Genomic DNA, 24,327 nt, shown 5'->3' with positions numbered 1-24,327 from the left:
TTGGATTTGTCCTTAGAACTACTTTATTTTTATGTATTTGAATAAATGGTTCTTGTATGGTAAATGCTTGAATCTCACTCACTCTTCTTAGAGATGTGATGGCAATTAAAAATGCAACTTTCCACGTTAAGTATTGCATTTCACAAGAATGCATGGGCTCGAAAGGTGGACCCATGAGTCTTGTTAAGACAATGTTGAGGTTCCATGAAGGAACAGGTGGTGTTCTTGGCGGTATAATTCTCTTTAGGCCTTCCATAAACGCTTTAATGACTGGTATTCTAAATAGTGAAGTTGAATGAGTAATTTGCAGGTAAGCTGATATTGCGGTGAGATGTATCTTTATGGAAGAGAAAGCTAGATTTGATTTTTGCAAATGTAGTAAATATCCCACTATATCTTTTGGAGATGCGTGTAATGGCTGAATTTGATTATTATGGCAGTAATACACAAATCTTTTCCACTTATTTGCATAGCAGTGTCTAGTGGTAGGTTTCCTAGCTTGTCTTATGACCTCCATACATTCTTGTGTGAGGTCTAAGTGTCCGAATTCTAGGATTTCGGGAGCCAAATTGCTAGATTCCAAGATGCTGGATTTGGATGTCTGATCTGTTGTTTGTGTTGTGTTAACAGATCTGGTCTGTTGGGTAGTTTGACATGAGGTACTACTGAAAGGTCTAGTAGTGTTGTGTACCAAGGTTGCCTTGCCCATGTTGGTGCTATTAGTATGAGTTTGAGTTTGTTTTGACTCAACCTGTTTACTAGATATGGAAGGAGAGGGAGAGGGGGAAAAGCGTACGCAAATATCCCTGACCAGTTCATCCATAGAGCATTGCCTTGGGATTGATCTTGTGGGTACCTGGATGCAAAGTTTTGGCATTTTGAGTTTTCCTTTGTTGCAAATAGATCTATTTGAGGTGTTCCCCAAATTTGAAAGTAATTGTTTAGTATTTGGGGGTGAATTTCCCATTTGTGGGTTTGTTGGTGATCTCGAGAGAGATTGTCTGCCAACTGGTTCTGAATCCCTGGAATAAATTGTGCTATTAGGCGAATGTGGTTGTGAATCGCCCAATGCCATATTTTTTGTGTTAGGAGGCACAACTGTGTCGAGTGTGTCCCTCCTTGTTTGTTTAGATAATACTTTGTTGTCATGTTGTCTGTTTTGACAAGAATGTATTTTTGGGTTATTATGGGTTGAAATGCTTTCAGCGCTAGAAATACTGCTAACAGTTCTAAGTGATTTATGTGAAACTGCCTCTGATGTATGTCCCATTGTCCTTGGATGCTGTGTTGATTGAGGTGTGCTCCCCACCCTGTCATGGAAGCATCCGTCGTTATAACGTATTGTGGCACTGGGTCTTGGAAAGGCCGCCCTTGGTTTAAATTTGTACTGTTCCACCATAGAAGCGAGATGTATGTTTGGCGGTCTATCAACACCAGATCTAGAAGCTGACCCTGTGCTTGTGACCATTGTGATGCTAGGCACTGTTGTAAGGGCCGCATGTGCAATCTTGCGTTTGGGACAATGGCTATGCATGAAGACATCATGCCTAGGAGTTTCATTACCATTTTGACTTGTATCTTTTGTGTTGGATACATGGCCTGTATTACCTTGTGAAATGTTTGAACCCTTTGTGGACTTGGAGTGGCAATCCCTTTTGCTGTGTTGATTGTCGCTCCTAAGTATTGCTGTGTTTGACACGGCAAAAGGTGTGACTTCGCGTAGTTGATGGAGAAACCTAGCCTGTGAAGGGTTTGTATGACATATTTTGTGTGCTGTGAACACTGTCTTAGCGTGTTGGTTTTGATTAACCAGTCGTCTAAGTACGGGAACACATGTATTTGCTGCCTTCTGATATGTGCAGCTACTACTGCCAGGCATTTTGTAAAAACTCTTGGCGCAGTTGTTATTCCGAATGGCAACACTTTGAATTGGTAATGTATTCCTTGGAATACGAACCTTAGGTATTTCCTGTGTGAAGGATGTATTGGTATATGGAAATACGCATCTTTTAGGTCTAATGTTGTCATGTAGTCTTGCTGTTTGAGCAGTGGGATTACGTCTTGTAACGTGACCATGTGAAAGTGGTCTGATTTGATGTAGGTATTTAGTGTTCTGAGATCTAGTATTGGTCTCAGAGTTTTGTCCTTTTTGGGTATAAGAAAGTACAGTGAGTAAACTCCTGTGTTTTTCTGTAGATTTGGTACTAATTCTATTGCATCCTTTTGTAGCAATGCTTGAACTTCTAGTCCTAGAAGATCTATATGTTGTTTTGACATATTGTGTGTTTTCGGTGGGACGTTTGGAGGGAATTGGAGAAATTCTATGCAATAACCATGCTGGATAATTGCTAAGACCCAAGTGTCTGTTGTTATTTCCTCCCAAAGTTTGTAAAATTGGCTTAGTCTTCCCCCCACAGGTGTTATGTGATGGGGTTGTGTGACTTGTGAGTCACTGTTTATTTTGAGGAGTTTTGGGGCCTTGGAATTTTCCTCGATTTTTTGGGAATTGGTCCCCTCTATATTGCCCCCGAAAACCTCCCCTCTGATATTGACCCTGGTAAGTAGGCCTTGTTTGTGAGGTTGTGGTTTCTGTGGGTTGACCTCGAAACCCTCCCCTAAAAGGTGTTTTTCGAAATGTGCCTCTGCTCTGCGGGGAGTAGAGTGCGCCCATGGCTTTGGCTGTATCGGTGTCTTTTTTGAGTTTCTCAATGGCAGTGTCTACCTCCGGCCCAAACAATTGCTGTTCATTAAATGGCATATTGCGCACAGCTTGTTGGATTTCCGGCTTGAACCCTGAAGTGCGCAGCCATGCGTGCCTTCGTATCGTGATTGCAGTGTTTATTGTCCTTGCAGCTGTATCTGCTGCATCCATGGAAGACCGTATCTGATTATTTGAGATACTTTGTCCCTCTTCCACCACCTGTTGCGCTCTTTTTTGGAACTCCTTGGGTAAGTGTTCGATGAAATGTTGCATTTCATCCCAATGAGCTCTGTCGTATCTTGCCAAAAGTGCTTGTGAATTGGCAATACGTCATTGATTTGCTGCTTGTGCTGCAACCCTTTTTCCCGCAGCATCAAATTTGCGGCTCTCTTTGTCTGGAGGTGGTGCGTCTCCTGAGGTATGAGAGTTGGCTCTCTTACGAGCTGCCCCGACAACTACTGAGTCTGGTGTTAGTTGTGTTGTAATATAGATTGGATCTGTTGGCGGTGGCTTGTACTTTTTCTCCACCCTTGGAGTTATGGCTCTGCCTTTAACTGGATACTGAAATATTTGTTTTGAATGTCTTAGCATTCCTGGGAGCATGGGAAGGCTTTGGTACTGGCTATGGGTGGAGGATAGGGTGTTAAACAGAAAGTCATCCTCAATTGGTTCAGAATGTAAGGTGACGTTGTGAAATTCGGCTGCCCTTGCGACCACCTGTGTGTAGGATGTACTGTCCTCAGGTGGTGACGGTTTTGTAGGATAGGAGTCTGGGTTGTTGTCAGACACTGGAACATTGTAAAGGTACCATGCATCAGGATCATCCTGACTCATTGTAGTATGAGCTGGTGAGTGCATCAGTGGTGGAGTTGTTGTTGGTGATGCATGTATTGATGGTGGTGGAGACGGTGGTGGGGTTGTTTTCCTTGCCACTTTTGCCTGTGGTTGCTTGTCCTTTTGTTGAAAGGCAAGTTTCCTTTTTATTTTGATTGGGGGGAAAGAGTGGTTATCTTCCCTGTGTCCTCATGAATATGAAGCCTTCTTTGCGTGTAGTCAGGCTCTACAGCTTGAAGCTCCTCTCCAAATCTATGTAATTGGGAGGTTAATCCTTGTTCCTCTGTATAGGAACTAGTTTTCGGCTCCGAGGCTGGATGTTTCGGAACCGAAACCTTTTCGGAAGTCTTTTTAGGCTCCGAAGAAACCTTCTTTGTTTTCGGCGTGGTGTCTCGGTGCCGAAATTGTTCGGTGCCGCTGTGCCGAAGTTTCTCGGAGCCGCTGTCTCGGCTCCGAGGTTGCTGTGTGGCGGTATCTCGACCGGAGTCGGATGACTTCGACACCAGCATGCCCTTTTTCGGTGCCTTGGATCGGTCACCTAGTTTTTGGGTTAAGCCATGGCCTGTTGGCGGTGGCGTCCCCTGGGCTTTTGTGGACTTCTCGTGAGTCTTGATTTTCGACGTCTTACTCACGGTTTGGGGTGTTTATTCGACGTCGAGTTCTTCAGAATCCGACTCGTGGACGGAGAAAGCTTCTTCTTCCTCCTCGAAACATTCTTGACCTGTCGGCGTGGACGCCATTTGTAGTCTCCTGGCTCTTCGGTCTCTCAGCGTCTTCCTCGACCGAAACGCTCGACAGGCTTCACAAGTATCCTCCTTGTGTTCGGGGGACAAGCACAAGTTACAGACCAGATGCTGATCCGTATACGGATACTTGTTATGGCATTTTGGGCAGAAGCGGAATGGGGTCCGTTCCATCAGCCTTGAAGTCGCACGTGGCCGGGCCGACCAGGCCCCGACGGGGGATCGAAAAAACCCCGAAGGGCCACCGGAGCTCTTCAAAATTCGGTGTCGATTTGTTCTAACTAACCCGATACCGAACGCAAACAATACCGACGTTTTTTTCCGAGATTCTAACTAACTTTCCGACCCGAAACACGGAGCGAAAAGGAACACGTCCGAACCCGATGGCGGAAAAAAACCAATCTAAGATGGAGTCGACGCCCATGCGCAATGGAATCGAAATGGGAGGAGTCCCTCGGTCTTGTGACTCGAAAAGACTTCTTCGAAGAAAAACAACTTGTAACACTCCGAGCCCAACACCACATGGCGGACTGTGCACAGCATGTGTATCTGCAGCTACACATGCCATCGAACATATATATATATATAGATATGTATGGAAAATGTCACTTACCCAGTGTACATCTGTTCGTGGCATGAGTCGCTGCAGATTCACATGCTTTGCACATCCCGCCATCTAGTGTTGGACTCGGAGTGTTACAAGTTGTTTTTCTTCGAAGAAGTCTTTCGAGTCACGAGATCGAGGGACTCCTCCCCTTTCGGCTCCATTGCGCATGGGCGTCGACTTCATCTTGTTTTCCCCGCAGAGGGTGAGGTAGGAGTTGTGTATTATAGTAATAGTGCCCACGCAATGGAGTAAACATGTCTGTACATAATGTAGTTTAAAGTGATATATTTACGAATTTACAAATGTTCAAGATCAACTTCGAAACGGCTACAGGCTCCCGGGGAGGCGGGTGGGCGCATGTGAATCTGCAGCGACTCATGCCACGAACAGATGTACACTGGGTAAGTGACATTTTCCGTTCGATGGCATGTGTAGCTGCAGATACACATGCTTTGCATAGACTAGTAAGCAGTTATCTCCCCAAAAGCGGTGGTTCAGCCTGTAGGAGTTGAAGTTGTTTGAAACAAAGTTCGTAGTACTGCTTGTCCTACTGTGGCTTGTTGTGCTGTTAACACATCCACACAATAGTGCTTGGTAAACGTATAAGGCGTAGACCATGTGGCTGCCTTACTGTAAGGAAATGCCTCCTTGGCATGGTTACCCCCTGACTTTTTGCCTTTGCTGATGCTATGTTTTGAATTGAAAGTGTGCTGAGGCCTGCTAACCAGGCCCCAGCACCATTGTTCTTTCCCTAACCTGTACTTTTGTTTTCACAATTGGCACACCCTGGCATCCAGGTAAGTCCCTTGTAACTGGTACCCCTGGTACCAAGGGCCCTGATGCCAGGGAAGGTCTCTAAGGGCTGCAACAAATCTTATGCCACCCTGGGGACCCCTCACTCAGCACACACACACTGCTTGCCAGCTTGCGTGTGCTGGTGAGGACAAAACGAGTAAGTCGACATGGCACTCCCCTCAGGTTGCCATGCCAACCTCACACTGCCTATGCAGTATAGATAAGTCACCCCTCTAGCAGGCCTTACAGCCCTAAGGCATAGTGCGCACTATACCATAGGTGAGGGCACCAGTGCCTGAGCACTGTGCCCCTACAGTGTCTAAGCAAAACCTTAGACATTGTAAGTGCAGGGTAGCCATAAGAGTATATGGTCTGGGAGTCTGTCAAACACGAACTCCACAGCACCATAATGGCTACACTGAAAACTGGGAAGTTTGGTATCAAACTTCTCAGCACAATAAATGCACACTGATGCCAGTGTACATTTTATTGTAAAATACACCCCAGAGGGCACCTTAGAGGTGCCCCCTGAAACCTTAACCAACTACCCGTGTAGGCTGACTGGTTTTAGCAGCCTGCCACACTCGAGACATGTTGCTGGCCACATGGGGAAGGTGCCTTTGTCACTCTGTGGCTAGTAACAAAGCCTGCACTGGGTGGAGATGCTATCACCTCCCCCAGGCAGGAGCTGTAACACCTGGCGGTGAGCCTCAAAGGCTCTCCCCCTTTGTTCCAGCACCACAGGGCACTCCAGCTAGTGGAGTTGCCCACCCCCTCCGGCCACGGCCCCACTTTTGGCGGCAAGGGCGGAGGAAATAATGAGAATAACAAGGAGGAGTCACTGGCGAGTCAGGACAGCCCCCAAGGTGTCCTGAGCTGAGGTGACTCTAACTTTTAGAAATCCTCCATGGGCTGTGGGAAGAACACTGGTAGTTCTACTGTTTGATTCAAGTGGAACGGTGATATGACTTTTGGTAAAATTTTTGGATTTGTCCGTAGAACTACTTTATGCTTGTGTATTTGAATAAATGGTTTTTGTATGGTAAATGCTTGGATTTCACTGACTCTTCTTAGAGATGTGATGGCAATTAGAAATGCAACTTTCCATGTTAAATATTGCATTTCACATGAGTGCATGGGTTCAAAAGGTGGCCCCATGAGTCGCGTTAAGACAATGTTGAGGTTCCATGAAGGAACTGGTGGTGTTCTTGGTGGTATAATTGTTAGGCCTTCCATAAAGGCTTTTATGACTGGTATCCTAAACAGTGAAGTTGAGTGGGTAATTTGCAGGTAAGCTGAAATTGCGGTAAGATGTATCTTAATGGATGAAAAAGCTAGTTTTGACAAATGTAGCAAGTAGCTTACGATATCTTTAGCAGATGCGTGAAAGGGTTTAATTGGAGTATTATGACAATAATAAACAAACCTTTTCCACTTATTTGCATAGCAATGTCTAGTGGTTGGTTTTCTAGCTTGTTTTATGACTTCCATACATTCCTGTGTAAGGTCTAAGTGTCCGAATTATAAGACTTCAGGAGCCAGATTGCTAGATTCAGCGATGCTGGATTGGGGTGTCTGATCTGTTGATTGTGTTGAGGTAACAGATCTGGTCTGTTTGGTAGTTTGATATGAGGCACTACTGAGAGGTCTAGTAGTGTTGTGTACCAAGGTTGTCTTGCCCAAGTTGGTGCTATGAGTATGAGTTTGAGTTTGTTTTGACTCAACTTGTTTACTAGATATGGAAGGAGTGGGAGAGGGGGAAAAGCGTATGCAAATATCCCTGACCAACTCATCCATAACGCATTGCCCAGAGACTGATCTTGTGGGTACCTGGATGCAAAGTTTTGGCATTTTGCATTTTCTTTTGTTGCAAACAGGTCTATTTGTGGTGTTCCCCAATTTTGGAAGTGTGTAGTACTTGGGGATGAATCTCCCATTCGTGGATTTGTTGGTGATCCAGAGAGAGATTGTCTGCTAATTGATTCTGAATCCCTGGAATGAACTGTGCTAATAGGCGAATGTGGTTGTGTATCGCCCAATGCCATATTTTCTGTGTCAGGAAACACAACTGTGTTGAGTGTGTTCCTCCCTGTTTGTTTAGGTAATACATTGTTGTCATGTTGTCTGTTTTGACAAGAATGTGTTTGTGTCTTATTATTGGTTGAAATGCTTTTAACGCTAGAAATACTGCCAATAGTTCTAAGTGATTTATGTGAAACTGTTTTTGCCGAGAGTCCCATTGCCCCTGAATGCTGTGTTGATTGAGGTGTGCTCCCCACCCTATCATGGAGGCATCTGTAGTTATTACGTATTGAGGCACTGGGTCTTGAAAAGGCCACCCTTGATTTAAATTTATATTGTTCCACCATTGAAGCGAGGTGTATGTTTGGCGGTCTATCAACACTAGATCTAGAAGCTGACCCTGTGCCTGTGACCATTGTGATGCTAGGCACTGTTGTAAGGGCTGCATGTGCAATCTTGCGTTTGGGACAATGGCTATGCATGAGGACATCATGCCTAGTAGTTTCATTACTATTTTGACTTGTATCCTTTGGTTTGGATATATGACCTGTATTACATTGTGGAATGCTTGTACTCTTTGTGGACTTGGCGTGGCAATCGCTCTTGTTGTGTCGATTGTTGCCCCTAAGTATTGCTGTTTTTGACACGGCTGAAGGTGTGACTTTGTGTAGTTGATTGAGAAACCTAGTTTGTGTAGGGTTTCTATGACGTACTTTGTGTGTTGTGAACACTGTTTTAGTGTCTTGGTTTTGATTAACCAATCGTCTAGGTATGGAAACACATGCCTTCTGATATGCGCAGCTACTACTGCCAGGCATTTTGTAGAGACTCTTGGCGCAGTAGTTATTCCGAATGGCAACACTTTGAATTGGTAGTGTACCCTTTGGAATACAAATCTTAGGTACTTTCTGTGAGAAGGATGTATTGGTATCCTTGAGGTCTAGTGTTGCCATGTAGTCTTGTTGTTTGAGCAGTGGGATTGAGCCTTGTAATGTCACCATGTGAAAGTGGTCTGATTTGATGTAGGTATTTAATGTTCTTAGATCTAATATAGGTCTTAGTGTTTTGTCCTTTTTGGGTATGAGAAAGTACAGAGAGTAAACTCCTGTTCCTTTCTGTTGGATTGGTACTAATTCTATTGCTCCTTTCTGTAGCAATGCTTGGACTTCTAGTCCTAGAAGATTTATATGTTGTTTTGACATATTGTGTGTTTTCGGTGGGACGTTTGGAGGGAATTTGAGAAATTCTATGCAATAACCATGCTGGATAATTGCCAGTACCCAAGTGTCTGTTGTTATCTCCTCCCAATGTTTGTCAAATTTGCTTAGTCTCCCCCCCACAGGTGTTATGTGTTGGGGATGTGTGACTTGGAAGTCACTGCTTGTTTTGAGGAGTTTTGGGGCTTTGGAACTTCCCTCTATTCTTTTGGAATTGTCCCCCTCTATATTGCCCCCGAAAACTTCCCCGCTGATATTGGCTTTGATAAGTGGGCCTTGCTTGTGAGGTTGTGGCTTCTGTAGGTTGGCCTCGAAACCCTCCCCTAAATTGTGTCTTGCGAAATGTGCCTCTGCTCTGTGGGGAGTAGAGTGCGCCCATGGCTTTTGCCGTATCAGTGTCTTTTTTGAGTTTCTCAATAGCAGTGTCCACCTCCGGCCCAAACAACTGCTGTTCATTAAAGGGCATATTCAGCGCGGCTTGTTGTATTTCCGGCTTGAATCCTGACGTACGCAACCATGCGTGTCTCCTTATCGTTATTGCAGTATTTACTGTCCTTGCAGCCGTATCTGCTGCATCCATTGCTGAGCGTATCTGATTATTGGAGATACTTTGTCCTTCTTCCACCACTTGTTGTGCCCTTTTCTGGAATTCTTTGGGTAAGTGTTCTATGAAATGCTGCATTTCGTCCCAATGAGCTCTATCGTATCTTGCCAGAAGTGCTTGTGAGTTGGCAATGCGCCATTGGTTTGCTGCTTGTGCTGCAACCCTTTTCCCCGCAGCGTCGAATTTGCGACTCTCCTTGTCTGGAGGTGGTGCGTCTCCAGAGGTATGAGAGTTTGCTCTCTTGCGAGCTGCCCCAACAACCACAGAGTCTGGTGTTAATTGCTGCGTAATATAAACAGGGTCTGTTGGCGGTGGCTTGTACTTCTTCTCCACCCTTGGAGTTATGGCCCTGCCTTTTACAGGATCCTGAAATATTTGTTTGGAGTGTTTTAGCATTCCAGGGAGCATAGGTAAGCTTTGGTATTGGCTATGAGTGGAGGATAATGTATTAAACAAAAAGTCATCCTCAAATGGTTCTGCATGCAAGGTGACGTTATGAAAAGCAGCTGCCCTTGAGACCACCTGCGAGTAGGATGTACTGTCTTCAGGTGGCGACGGCCTCGCAGGGTAACAGTCTGGGCTGTTATCTGATACCGGAGCATCATAAAGGTCCCATGCGTCGGGATCATCTTGACTCATTGCAGTATGAGTCGGGGATTGCATCAGTGGTGGAGTGGCTACCGGTGATGTGTGCATTGATGGTGGTGGAGATGGTGGCGGAGTTGTTTGTCTTGCCACCTTAGCCTGTGGCTGCTTGTCCTTTTCTTGAAAGGCAAGTCTTCTTTTCATTTTAATTGGGGGAAGAGTGCTTACCTTCCCTGTGTCCTTTTGAATGTGGAGCCTCCTTTGAGTGTAGTCTGGCTCCATTGATTCAAGTTCTTCTCCGAACTTATGTCCTTGCATTTGGGAGGACAATCCCTGTTCCTCTGTCTAGGAACCTGTTTTCGGTTCCGAGGCTGGATGTTTCGGAATCGAAACCTTTTTGGTCGCCTTTTTGGGCTCTGAGGAAACCTTCTTTATTTTCGGCGTCGTGGTGTCTCGGTGCCGACCCATTTCGGTGCCACTGTCTCGGTGCCGAATCTGCTCAGAGCCGCTGTCTCGGGCCCGAGATTGCTGTGTGCCAGTATCTCGACCGGAGTCAGATGACTTCGACACAAGCGTGCCCTTTTTCGGTGCCGATGATCGGTCACCTATTTTTCGGGTTAAGCCATGGCCTGTTGGTGGTGGCGTCCTCTGGGCTTTTGTGGTCTTCTCGTGAGTTTTATGTTTCGACGTCTTACTCGCGGTTTTCGGCGTTTCTTCGGGATCAAGCTCGTCTGAGTCGGATTCCTGAATGGAGAAGGTTTCTTCTTCCTCCTCGAAACGCCCTTGTCCTGTCGGCGCCATCTGCAGTCTTCTCGCTCTTCGGTCTCTTAATGTCTTCCTCGACCGAAACGCTCGACAGGCTTCACAAGTATCTTCCTTGTGCTCTGGAGACAGACACAAGTTACAGACCAGATGCTGATCTGTATACGGATACTTGTTGTGACATTTTGGGCAGAAGCGGAATGGGGTCCGTTCCATCAGCCTTGAAGAGACACGTGGCAGGGCCGACCAGGCCCCGACGGGGGATCGAAAAAAAAAACGAAGGGCCACCGGAGCTCTTCAAAAGTCGGCGTCGATCTGTTGTAACTAACCCGATACCGGACGTAAACAATACCGACGATTTTTCCGAGATTCGAACTAACTTTCCGACCCGAAACACGGAGCGAAAAGGAACACGTCCGAACCCGATGGCGGAAAAAAAAACAATCTAAGATGGAGTCGACGCCCATGCGCAATGGAGCCGAAAAGGGAGGAGTCCCTCGATCTCGTGACTCGAAAGACTTCTTCGAAGAAAAACAACTTGTAACACTCCGAGCCCAACACTAGATGGCGGGATGTGCAAAGCATGTGTATCTGCAGCTACACATGCCATCGAACATATATATATATGTGTGTGTGTGTAATATGCACACACACATAAAAACTCATATACATGTGTATGTGTGAATAAATTAGTTATACAGTTATAAAGCCACTGAATTTGCCAGTTATGACAGTGAGCCAACCAACCATAATACCCCACAATGTACTGCTCATCAGCACACATCAATTATGGAAGACTGCTAAAGCTGAAGCCCAGTTTGACAGTACAAATGTGCTACTGGAGCAGACACCTGACCTCTGTTAACATCTACTTTACCATGAGTGCATGTAGCTGCCCTCAGCGGCTGCAGAAGTGAAATCATTCATAATTTTAATACGCACCATTCCTTGCCACGGTGGAGGTGGTCCCATGTTCTGAAATTCCCTCACATAATCATTGTAAGACTAAAATAGAAACAGATTAAGTTCAGTACAATAAAATGGCAACACAATGAAAGCACTGCACGATTGACAATTTGAACCAATGACTTACCCCATTCAGGAACACATCTCGTCGGACTCCAGTAAATCGCCTGTTGAGAATTAAGGGTGTGTAACCATCAAAAGAACACTGGCCATGAGGAATCTTAGTTTAACTTTGACTTCTGCCCCCACCACAATACAAGCCAAATGACCTGAAAGAATACACTGTTGTAGACTCATTTTACTCTGCCCCATTTCAACACTTCCCCATCTACAGAGCCACACTCTTCCTGTGAGTCTAGGCACACCAACATCCCTCTGTGTTGAGCTCTAATACCACAGAGAAAAGAAAAATCAACAGATATAAAAAAAAAAATACATTTTTTGTGAGCTTTTCAGAGTGGTTTCATATCGAAACAGTTTTTACACCAGCACTGAAGAGCTGAAATAGTCCCATTCGCTTTTGTTCATCACATAGCAGAGTTGACAGATTATCAATCAAGATTTGATAGACCTGCTACTGCTCCCCAAAAGTGAAACTCAAAATGTATAAGCCTGCGTAACTCCACTTTGGCAGTCCTCCATACACCACCACTCCATTTCTTGAACCGTGATAAAGGCACCAAGACTCCAGATCAAGTACTGATCGATCTACCCTGCCTTATTCTAGACTTGGAGATGCCGAGATAACTTTGAAAAAAGACTTGATTTGTACAACTTTGTACCGAGGCCAACTTAATATCTCTCGGACAGGGTGTCATCTGAAATTCTCAAAGCACTCATCACATAACGTGCATGGGAAACCCAAAGAATGAATCTGTAAAGAACACACTAAAGCCATCTGGGACACACAAAACAGAGGATGTACTGGATTTCAAACAGTGAATTAAGACTGAACAGATTTGTTTTAGAAGAACAGAGGTCTTCGTTCTAGAAGGCCAGCTCATTCAACCCAGACCACTGGAAGAAAAGACCAATGTCTTCTCTGTGTTCAGACTAGCACACAGATTTGCAATTTCTTCCCTCCACAATACTCCATCTTTCCTCCAGCACAGGTCTACTAATATCAATGATACATCAGATATTCTCAGGTTTCTCACATATTCCTCGACTGCTAAACTGTTTTCCCTGCTCTGTGCTTTCCTAATCCCAGAAAACTGCTTACATTTGCAGCATGTGTCATATTTCCATCTGGCTTTATAACCAGTGTGATAGTTTTGTCTAATTCTAACTCATAATTTCCTTTCTATTCATTCTCCATTAAGAGAACATTTATAATTCTCCTTTCCACCAAGTTCCACAGCGATTGTAATTTCCATGTTTACCCTACCCTATATACATTTGACCAAGTATTTGTGGAAATTTGTATTCATTAGTGCTGCATTACATTTACTATATTTTGTACAGCATATTCACAAATATTAAACAGAAGACATGTCCAAAGCAATTAAACATTACTTACCTGTCTACTTCTTGATATCGAGGATCCTTGACATACCCTGTTCAAACATCAAGTAGTTTTGAAAATTAACAATGTTTTGCCACTTTCAACAAAATAAATTACATTCCAAGAAAGTATGTTATTTTCACTAAGGTGATGACTGGCTATATGACTTTCTGCACAATCTGAATTGAACAAGTAGGTTTGCTTTACATTGATGTGCAGTCATTTTGCTGTTCTTTAGGGGAAGACACATGGTCCTGCCATTTAATACCACGTAATGTCATTTTTGCTAATTATATATTCTCATTATCCCCTCTTTAGTGGAGAATGCACCCCATTTGTTTATTTTTTGAACAAAAGAAAACCAGAATGTTTTTTAAACACTAAAAGGGGTGCTCCAAAACATTTCAGATGCTTCAAAGGTGTGATGCTCCTTCATTATATTCTGCTGCTCAGTCTCCAAGATGTTGCAGATTAAATACAGTAAGATTACTGTAGAATCTGCAAATCTCACATCCAACTGCTCAATCTCTCTCTACATGCCTTACCACTACTCCTTAGACCCCAACAAGCAAGATGGCATCTCTACTGGGACAAAGCGGGAGGTATTTAATTCAGTAGCTGTGCTTGGTATGGATACAGTGATCTCTAAACCTGACCCTCATTTGCATCACCTGATTTACACTAGCTAGAATTTTCCAGGCCAGAAATAAAAAGATCAGGGGACCGAATTTTGGTAAATGGGCTAAAGGATCAGCAAAAGGAACCGCGTATAGTTCCGAACCAACATTACTGAAGGTATACCACTTTGGCTTCTAATGGCTACTAGGGCCTTTATATATCCTTCTGCCCTGAAAGTGTATCAAATAACAGTGAAAAACTCGAAGGGAGGTGCTTCAAACACAGAAGTAATTCATACTCAAAGATGTGCTTAATTAATCAAGGATACAGCCTGGCATTCAGGTCTAGGTGATATTATGATGCAAATTCATTCAATGATCAAGTATAAATCTTGGCAATGATCTACTGCAACATCAGTCTCTAAAGGAGGCTGCAGAGCCAATCTGCCTCTTGTACCGTTTGAGGATCCTAGCTACCTACCTTAAAGCACTCCTTAATACAGTACTATCCATGTGGAAATTGATTGTCAAGGCCAGTCTTTTCAGCCTCTCTTGTCCCCATTAGACGGTGTCAATAAGAGGATTGATCAGTGAATATAACATTTCAAATAAAATTATAATACTACCTTAGCAAGGAAGGATGGTTGAAAGTATCAAAATCTAAGTCACTTTGACCTTGGAAAACAAAGTGAAGAACAAACCTGCCAAACAAAATGGTTTTCTTCAGGCAGTTACCCCTCTCACAAGTTTATAGGCCTTAAAGGTATAAAACGCGACATGTCTTATATGCCTGTGATCAGGCAGAAAAGACAAGGTCAACAACTTAGCCAACACTAAGATGAGGTTCCACTTTGATTTAAGTCACAGTAGAAAAAGCATTTAGCACTAATGGAATCTCACAAACGGTTCATCAGATTTCCTCAAAGAAGGAACACACCAGCAGATATGTTGACTTTTCTAATATTGATCTTTCAATTGTTATTATATTTTCAGAATTTTATGGATCTGTATTCGTCATTAAATGTTTTTCCTCCATAAACCTATGTCAACAGTCACACTGGTAAACACCACAGCAAGTTTCTGAAATGGAACTATGAGCTCATTCTCACTAGCTGCAAACCATTAACTATTACTTTTTCTTCCCTCTGGCATCCACAAAACTCAATACAAATAATTGGTAGAGGTGGACAATCGCTAGAGAGTAATTATACGACTTGAGGATAGCAACTATCAGCACATATTCCCTGAAGCAATCCACTGAGAGCATCTGTGTCAAAAGAGGAGCCTAAGCACGAAGATCCACCGGAGATTAATGCAAAGGCAACAGAGCTTCCCTGAACATGTGCAAGGAACCCACTCTCCCCAACTAGCAGAGACATTGAATGTATAGCAGTGGTATGATGTTTCAACAAAAAGCTGTCTTCCTTGCAACAGGGGAGCAAAGAGGGCAGAGTCAATTAGGTCACCACAGTCTCAAATTGATGTGGGGTTTGTCTTTTGATTTCACATCAATGGCAGCTGGCATACACCTACTGCAGAAGGTTCTATTAAAAAGTAATCTGTCATTACCTCAAACCTCCAATCCTCAAGTCATGGTGCTTTTAACAGGATCTTGGTCTGCAGGCACTACATCTCCACAAATCTTGTGCCTATTATGCCTTGCTCTCAGAAAACAGATCAGCGACCTCTGATGTTTTGACAAAAGAATCCTCAGTGATCACTGCAGAAGCCTCACAACTTCAATACACTCACATTCTAGTCAAAACTTTTTTCATTTTTTTTATTTGGAGGCCTGTTAAGCAGCATTTTGTATTTTGCACGTCATCTTAAAAGGTACTGTGTGTGGTTAACATCTTCTCAATGGAACGAGACCAAAAAGGTGAGCCTATTGCTTGAAAAAAGCAATGCACCAACAGGGGTGGTGACAATGGGGCTAACACACTACTCCCGTCACTGACAAGTGACCTGTGCACATCCCAATGTCCCTTGTTCAGCCTGAAGCAAGAGCCTCTGACTGGCCAAGACAGCTATGAAATGAATAAACATGCCCGGTAATTAAAATAAAAACTATCCCCAACAGTCATGCCAACCAACTGCACTAAGAAACCAAGAAATAAGTTGGACAGTTGTTCTTGTGGTCTCATAGCCTCTGAGGTACGCAATGAAGAGTAGTGCATTGAAGTGGATAACTTGAAAAAATGTATCCCATCACACCATAAGTTCGAGTGGACCTTCAATGTGTAGCATAGTCCAGCAAAACTCAAGGGTCTGAGAGGTAGTAATTCCTACATCGAAAAGCAGTTAAACATCCAGAACACATAGCAAAGTCTGAGGTGAGATCAAGGACTGAAAGAAGCAGGAAAAACTGTGGTGCCAAACAGGAATAAAGATTAAAGTCCAGTGATGAGGAGGCTAAGAAAGGGACCAACGGAGATGTGTTTACACCCATCTAGAGCGTCCTGAAGCAAAGTGAAAGCAAAATGGGTGGCTTAAGTCTCTCCTCGTCAAAATCATGTCGCCCAACAACACAAAAATAGGATAGCTTAAAATCAATGCAGATGTAGCTACGTTTGAATATCAGTTTAGACATTCCTCACCACTAACTCCATTCAACATGACCTGGTGAATGGCAATTATACAATGAAGTATAGAAAAAACATCCCCCCACATACACAATCAATTTACCAAAGTCATGCTTTTTATACATGTTTTCTTCATAATTATAAAGATATTAACCTGGCCTCTGGTGAAAGTCAGGGGGGTAGTCAATCCTTGGTTTCTTTCGGTTATGGATATCGTACTCTTCGGGTCGACGCCTATATAAATTAGACATTGGAAATGAGCCTCTGCATGAATAGATTCACAACACATGAAAAGACACCACCCTCTGTAATAACCCACAAACTGAATATACAGCTTGCTACACTGCTCGTTCAGCATAAATCATGCCATGGCCTTCGTCAGTGCTTATAGTGCTACCAAAAAGGTATCTCATCTACTAGGCATATTTTGAGATCTTTTATCACATAGGAGTCTTGGGTCATTTAAATCCAGAACAACATACTAATAAAAATGCCACAAGGTAAATGTTTCCATTTACAACTTAAACACTAACTGTAATCCCAGTGATTTTCAGCAAAGGTCCATCAAGCAAAGTACAAATTCTTAACAAAGAAATCGTCAGACAACTATTATTCAAGGGGATGTTCCAGAGAAAATCATAAGTTAAACAGATGGTGTAGACACAAAACAACTTGGTAGACACCAAAACCATGCATTATAATCATAGTAAAAATGTACACATTGAGAGTGATGTATTTCTCAAATGTATCACCTAGTCATCTTGCAAAGAACTGTCCTTTGAACAACACATAACTGCTGATTTAAAGTGTACCTAGTCAATCTCTAGACAAATCTCCCTCTACTGCAAAATTAACCAGCAATGTTTAGGCAATAACAATCAAATGCCTATCTCCAGAATGCACGGACTCAAGGTGGAATAGTAAAATTTTTGAGTATAATAATGTGCAAAAGGCTTTTTATATTGCTGATACCTCTTTAGAAGTATGACCAAGAATCATTGATCTCTGGAGAAAGTGGTGTTGAGGACACCGACCAATCGTCAAAATCAATACTTGTTGTGTCACCTAAAATAGCTACCGGTAAGTCTGCTTCCTATTTACAAGAAAGATTCTCTCATTGTCTCAATCAAGTAAAACTGTATGATCAATATTGCTATAAAACACACTTAAGAGGCTTTGCTATAATTATTTAAAACAGCATCTGTCACTTTGGAAATCATCTTAACCCAACAAAAATGCTGGGAACATACCAATGCAATTTCTCCATCATTTGTGATTCTTCACTTATCAAATTGAACTCGTTCTGCCAGAATGACACACTGAAAATGCATGCAAGCTTGTGTTTTCTTTCCACTTCTTGAGAATTTCAATATGCCCACGGCAGTCCGATCTCCTTTTCTCAAATGTTTATCTATTTAGAGTGTTCAGCTTCCCCTCACCAAACAAAGTTAAAGCATGCATTATATTTGCAGACTGTCACTGTGTCCTCTTTGTTATGTCTAGATCCTGCTAGGGAGATGGCCTCAAAACAAGAGGGAGTGGTACAAAAGAAATTGCAGCCATTTTCTGTGGGCTACACATTGCATGGAAACAGGCTTAAACATTTAAACAGTGGATTAATACTAGGAATGAAGTACTGATTATGAAGCACTACTTGCACATTTAGATTTACTATTTATCAGTGCAATCAGAAAATACTTTGCTGACTACCTGGTACCACGTGACATTCTCCAGATATCTTATTTATTGTTCTGACACTTTCAAACTCCAAAACAAGTGCAGACAAATTTAATTGGATTGCTTCATCTGCAATTAGCTACAAAGAACCCTAGCATTCACGTACATTTTCATGTAAAAAAAAAATCGCAATTTTGAAATGGCCAGTTGCTGACTTGTGATAAGCAACACAGACAAAGTACTCAGCTATTGCACACAGCAATAACCTATGAACAAAATTAAGCTCTAAAGCATGTCAGTACTGCACTGCCACTGCAAAAACCTTTTGTTGAATTGACAAGACAAATTATTATGAAACTGAGTGTTAAATAGAAAATACAAGAGTACAAAATTAGAACTCTACGTAGGGGTAAAGAATTGAAAAATAACTTATAACTTGCAACACCACATGCATACAAATTTTATGCAGCTGTCTTTTTGTAACTTTGTTATGGATGTTTTGTTTCTGCGTGCAAGTAAAGTAATGAATAAATACTGGGCATTCATACAGTTAGATCCTGCAATACAAATACTTGTGGCATTTCTGTTTAGATATGTTTTCTGAATGGCTGCACGTGCTAATGGTTAAAGGCTCCCTTGTGATATAGGACTTCAATGAACGTAATTATATACATGCCCTAAAAACTACTTATACCCTGACCCAACTGATCACTAAATTAAGCTAATTTAGAGTATTACTTCAGTTTCATGGCCGACATTGGATTCCCTCCTCCCCACACAAATGCAAAATCGTACCCAAGAAATATAATTAGCTCACTTAAAATCAGAAGATACAAAGCAGATGCATTAAAATCAAGTTCAGATTAAGAGAATAAAAGCTGGTGTAAAGAAGAAACATACCGCTTTCCTGTCGTTTTGAGAGTGCACTTACGACCGGTATAAAATATGACAGTAACAGTTCATAAAGAAGTCCAACTAATGGTTTTAAGCTGTAAGCCTTGCATAAAGGGAGGCCCCAGAAGGCTCGAGGAGTGGTGGTTTTAAGTATATTTTGCAGTCCTTTGCAAAACAAGGTGAAAAAACTTCATGTGAAAATACTTTTGTGCTGTGGAAAACCTGTTAGCTTAAAACGTCAAGACATCTTGGTGCTCAGTCCATATTAGGGGGCTATGCCAGGTTTCCTCCTACCTTTCATAGTCCTTTTTAGCTCAAAGAAATTGGGGTTCTTGTGCCGCTTTTTTTTTTCTATTAACCTACCACCGACATATCCACGAATTGCAAACTTAACCCAAGGCTGCATCTCGTCAAACCACATATGCAACAGTCTTTAGCATAAGAATTATCTGAATGCAAAATGGCTACAAGGGGAAGGCTTGGATGGAAAGCTTAGCAGTTCTTGTAAGACTTCTCCAATTCTGCATGTTTAACCCCCATTTTGCTGGTCAAAGCTGTTAAGTTCATAATGCAGTGATCAATCACCGTGTCGATCCTCTAACTCGGTCCACAGGCACTGACAGCATCTGGAAGGGTCGTACAGACACAGCAACAGACATTCTTTTTGGTTTGTTGCCGGGTCGCCATGGCCTACTTGACCACCTCTGGGAAAAACCTATCCTTTTCAGAAGCTCAGCAAGATGTGTGCATTCACTGCTGCAACCCGCTTTGAGAACATTTGGAACACACACATCACGGTGAAACTATTTTCAACAGTCCCAATAATGCTCCTCTTGAATACAAAATAAATTAATAAAAAATGCTCCCCATACGAGGCATCATCTTCTGCAAAATTATTAGAGATCCTTTATATAAGTCCCAAATCTGATTAGGGTATTCCATTGATACACCTGAAAGAAAAGGCTTTTAAACAATAAATTAACATTTTTTCTCTGCACAAATAAACTACTCCCTAATCGAAACTTAAAGCCAATCTGTGGACTTTAACATTATAAAGACAATATTAATTAAGATTCTTAAAATCTTTTCTAAGATATCACTCCATTCAATGAGACCCTCGTATTGGTCTTGAGAAATAAGAGATTTATGAAGGAGGGACAGCAGGAAGACAAGTCGAAATCCTCAATAAAGCCACAAACTGGTCCATGCAGCTTGATGTGAGGATTTTTTCATACTCTTCGTCAGCGCAGGGAAAATGGTGTATCGTACTCTTCCGTCACGTTATTCCGATACATGCGCTTACTATCAGTCCAAAGAACGTTTCTAACCTTCCCACGTCCCGCACTGGTTCACGACGTGAAGGACGGCCTCTTGTTCGTGGTTGAGAATTAGCCCTTCTTTTATGACGCAATTTATGAATGACCGGATACAAGTCAATACTTTCATCGGGAGGGAAAAGAAGGCAAAGCTGGGTTCCACATACATTTTCAATTTCCTGAAACAGTCAATAAAAAATGTAATTAAAACATGAATGTTTCTCGATTAAAACCATCTACAAATATTGAAGTACCAACTCATGGAAATTGTCTTTGGATAATTTTACGGATCTATGGTAAGAAATAAAAAAAGTATTACAGAGTTGGAAGTCTGAACATGTAGATGTTTCACAAGTTATTAAGGCACTTCTTACAAAGCATGAACCAAAAACAAAAACGATCTATAGCTGAAGCCTTTTATGGGTAAATTTGTTTTTGTTATACCTGCCACATGAGTCTTCAACGTAGGAACTAAGGCCTGCTCATGAGATTTTATACATTTTGGTACTTCCTCCTAGCATTTATTCTTTCTCATTGGCCAGAGTTGACCTAAAATTGTGGCCCGTTCTGTCAAGTGATCGTGCTCGACTCTCAAGCTTCTCCTAACTGCTTTTATAGCATGGCGGAAGCCAGAAATATATAGCCAAAGCTAGCCAAATAATGGTGCAATGATTTTACAAATGTACGACGTCAAGGCCAGCCTCAGTAGGTGGGCTGAACTGAATCCTTTCAACAACTTACATGTCTTCTTTAGCTTTAGTGTTCCAGTCCACCCACTCTTATATTTAGATCTTTTTTGAAAATAGATCATCAACTTATCGAGGCGTTCCAGCACACATTTTATTCCAACTATTGCATCATAAAACCATAACTGTCTGTTCGTTTTACTCACTCACCAAAAGTGGCATACTCTTGCAAAAACACTGACAGACTGCTAGATTTAAATATAACTGGAGAGCTAAGTCACATCATGTAATTTCATTGTCAATTTTCAAGTTAAGTCATTTAACTGTCTCAGATAACTGTGGCAAAACTAACTCACCTGTCCATCACGTCCTATCTTCACTGGTTTATTCTCATTCCAAGGATTGCTAAGGTGAGAGGATTTGGTGAAGGGCAATTCTCGCCTAAGTAGCAGTAAACAAAATTTTAACATGTTTTTTTCTCCATCATTCAAGAACAACCGTTTTGATTATTTGTTTCTGGACACAAAAGGGCATCATTTTGATTATAATGATTTCAATTACAAATGTATCCAAATTCGTAACCTGGTTTACTAAAAAAAAAAACACAAGAAAAACTCCCCTAACCTGTTTATGTTTCATTTCTCTTGCTTGATGTTGTCGGTTTTATCATTTTTGTTTCTTTGTGGCTATATTTACCTTATATTTGCAACTGTGCAACTTATGTTACGTCTGCCTGGCCCTTTGTGGTCACTATCATTAGCAACAGTTCTGCAGCTGTCCAACCTACACATTGCCCTGCATAACCATATTATACTCTGGAGTGGCCAATGTGTGCACACATTAGTAAGCGTTCAGAGCAACACAATTAGGTATGCATTAACAGGATGGTCCAATCAATCAGAATGAGTTTAGGATAAAGAACAAAAATGTTCATATTTTAAAAGTGACAAAGTAAATGTAGTAGCACCTGACCTAGGCATCAAGACCCTGCTTAATTCTGCCAGGAACAGATGATCAGACAATGCTCGTTTTTCGTTAATGTTTCAAAACAGTAACCAGTTGTAAGGAAATGCCTCCTTGGCATGGTTACCCCCTGACTTTTTGCCTTTGCTGATGCTAAGTTTTGATTTGAAAGTGTGCTGAGACCTGCCAACCAGGCCCCAGCACCAGTGTTCTTTCCCTAAAACTGTACCTTTGTCTCCACAATTGGCACACCCTGGCATCCAGGTAAGTCCCTTGTAACTGGTACCCCTGGTACCAAGGGCCCTGATGCCAGGGAAGGTCTCTAAGGGCTGCAGCATGTCTTATGCCACCTTGGCAACTCCTCACTCAGCACATGCACACTGCCTCACAGCTTGTGTGTGCTGGAGGGGAGAAAATGACTACGTTGACATGGCACTCCCCTCAGAGTGCCATGCCAACCTCACACTGCCTGTTGCACAGGTAAGTCACCCCTCTAGCAGGGTGCACTATACCACAGGTGAGGGCATATGTGCATGAGTACTATGCCCCCACAGTGCCTAAGCAAAACCTCAGACATTGTAAGTGCAGGGTAGCCATAAGAGTATATGGTCTGGGAGTTTGTAAAAACACGAACTCCACAGTTCCATAGTGGCTACACTGAAAACTGGGAAGTTTGGTATCAAACTTCTCAGCACAATAAATGCACACTGATGCCAGTGTGCAATTTATTGTAACATACACCCAGAGGGCATCTTAGAGATGCCCCCTGAATACCGACTCGACTTCTAGTGCAGGCTGACCAGTTTCTGCCAGCCTGCCACACACCAGACATGTTGCTGGCCACATGGGGAGAGTGCCTTTGTCACTCTGTGGCCAGGAACACAGCCTGTACTGGGTGGAGGTGCTTCTCACCTCCCCCTGCAGGAACTGTAACACCTGGTGGCGAGCCTCAAAGGCTCACCCCTTTTGTTACAGTGCCCCGGGGCATCCCAGCTAGTGGAGATGCCCGCCCCTTCGGCCACTGCCCCCACTTTTGGCGGCAAGGCTGGAGGAGATAATGAGAAAAACAAGGAGTCACCACCCACCAGTCAGGACAGCCCCTAAGGTGTCCTGAGCTGAGGTGACCCCTGCCTTGAGAAATCCTTCATCTTGAGTTTGGAGGATTCCCCCAGTAGGATTAGGGATGTGCACCCCTCCCCACAGGGAGGAGGCACAAAGAGGGTGTAGCCACCCTCAAGGACAGTAGCCATTGGCTACTGCCCTCCCAGACCTAAACGCACCCCTAAATTCAGTATTTAAGGGATCCCCAGATCCCAGGAATTCAGATTCCTGCAACGTCAAGAAACAAGAAGGACTGCTGACCTACAAGCCTGCATAGAAGGAGGAAGACGACAACTGCTTTGGCCCCAGCCCTACCGGCCTGTCTCCAACTTCGAAAACCTGCTCCAGCGCTGCATCCGACAGGGACCAGCGACCCCTGAAGCCTCAGAGGACTGCCCTGGACTAAAGGACCAAGAAACTCCCATAAACAGCGGCCCTGTTCAAAACCTGCTACTTCTTTGCAACAAAGAAGCAACTTTCAAAGACTGCACGTTTCCTACCGGAAGCGTGAGACTTCAAACTCTGCACCCCATGCCCCCGGCTGAAGATCCAGAGAACAAACACCTCAGCGACTGTGAGCCCGTGAGTAACCAGGGCCGACCCCCCCCCCACCCCCCAACAGCGACGCCTGCAGAGAGAACCCACAGGCTCCCTGTAGGAACTTGGCTCTGTAGGATAATACTAATGCTCTATTTTGTGGTAGTGTGGTCGAGCAGTAGGCTTATCAAAGGAGTAGTGTAAGGAAATGCCTCCTTGGCATGGTTACCCCCTGACTTTTTGCCTTTGCTGATGCTATGTTTTGAATTGAAAGTGTGCTGAGGCCTGCTAACCAGGCCCCAGCACCAGTGTTCTTTCCCTAACCTGTACTTTTGATTCCACAATTGGCACACCCTGGCACCCAGATAAGTCCCTTGTAACTGGTACCCCTGGTACTAAATTTAAGGGCGTGTTTAGGTCTGGGGGGTTAGTAGCCAATGGCTACTAGCCCTGAGGGTGGGTACACCCTCTTTGTGCCTCCTCCCAAGGGGAGGGGGTCACATTCCTATCCCTATTGGGGGAATCCTCCATCTGCAAGATGGAGGATTTCTAAAAGTTAGAGTCACCTCAGCTCAGGACACCTTAGGGGCTGTCCTGACTGGCCAGTGACTCCT

The 24,327-nt window shown here is 43.2% G+C and overlaps 1 protein-coding gene across 10 annotated transcripts in view; it reads right to left on the bottom strand.

Annotated features, from left to right (window-relative positions):
• YTHDC1 (YTH N6-methyladenosine RNA binding protein C1) overlaps positions 1-24,327 on the bottom strand; it is a 308,657-nt gene that overhangs the window by 168,682 nt on the left and 115,648 nt on the right. For all 10 annotated transcript variants that reach the window (XM_069235943.1, XM_069235969.1, XM_069235984.1 and 7 more), the window contains 6 exons: positions 21,469-21,553; positions 20,439-20,605; positions 16,694-16,773; positions 13,356-13,392; positions 11,964-12,003; positions 11,813-11,875 (listed from right to left, as the gene is read on the bottom strand). In XM_069235943.1, the coding sequence (XP_069092044.1) occupies positions 11,813-11,875; positions 11,964-12,003; positions 13,356-13,392; positions 16,694-16,773; positions 20,439-20,605; positions 21,469-21,553 (472 nt within the window). The remainder of the gene's footprint in view (positions 1-11,812; positions 11,876-11,963; positions 12,004-13,355; positions 13,393-16,693; positions 16,774-20,438; positions 20,606-21,468; positions 21,554-24,327) is intronic.

This window comes from Pleurodeles waltl, chromosome 1_2 (genome assembly GCF_031143425.1).
Source record: "Pleurodeles waltl isolate 20211129_DDA chromosome 1_2, aPleWal1.hap1.20221129, whole genome shotgun sequence".
Taxonomy (NCBI): domain Eukaryota; kingdom Metazoa; phylum Chordata; class Amphibia; order Caudata; family Salamandridae; genus Pleurodeles; species Pleurodeles waltl.
The sequence above is the reverse complement of the archived record's forward strand: the minus strand, read 5'-3'. Positions and strand labels throughout refer to the sequence as shown.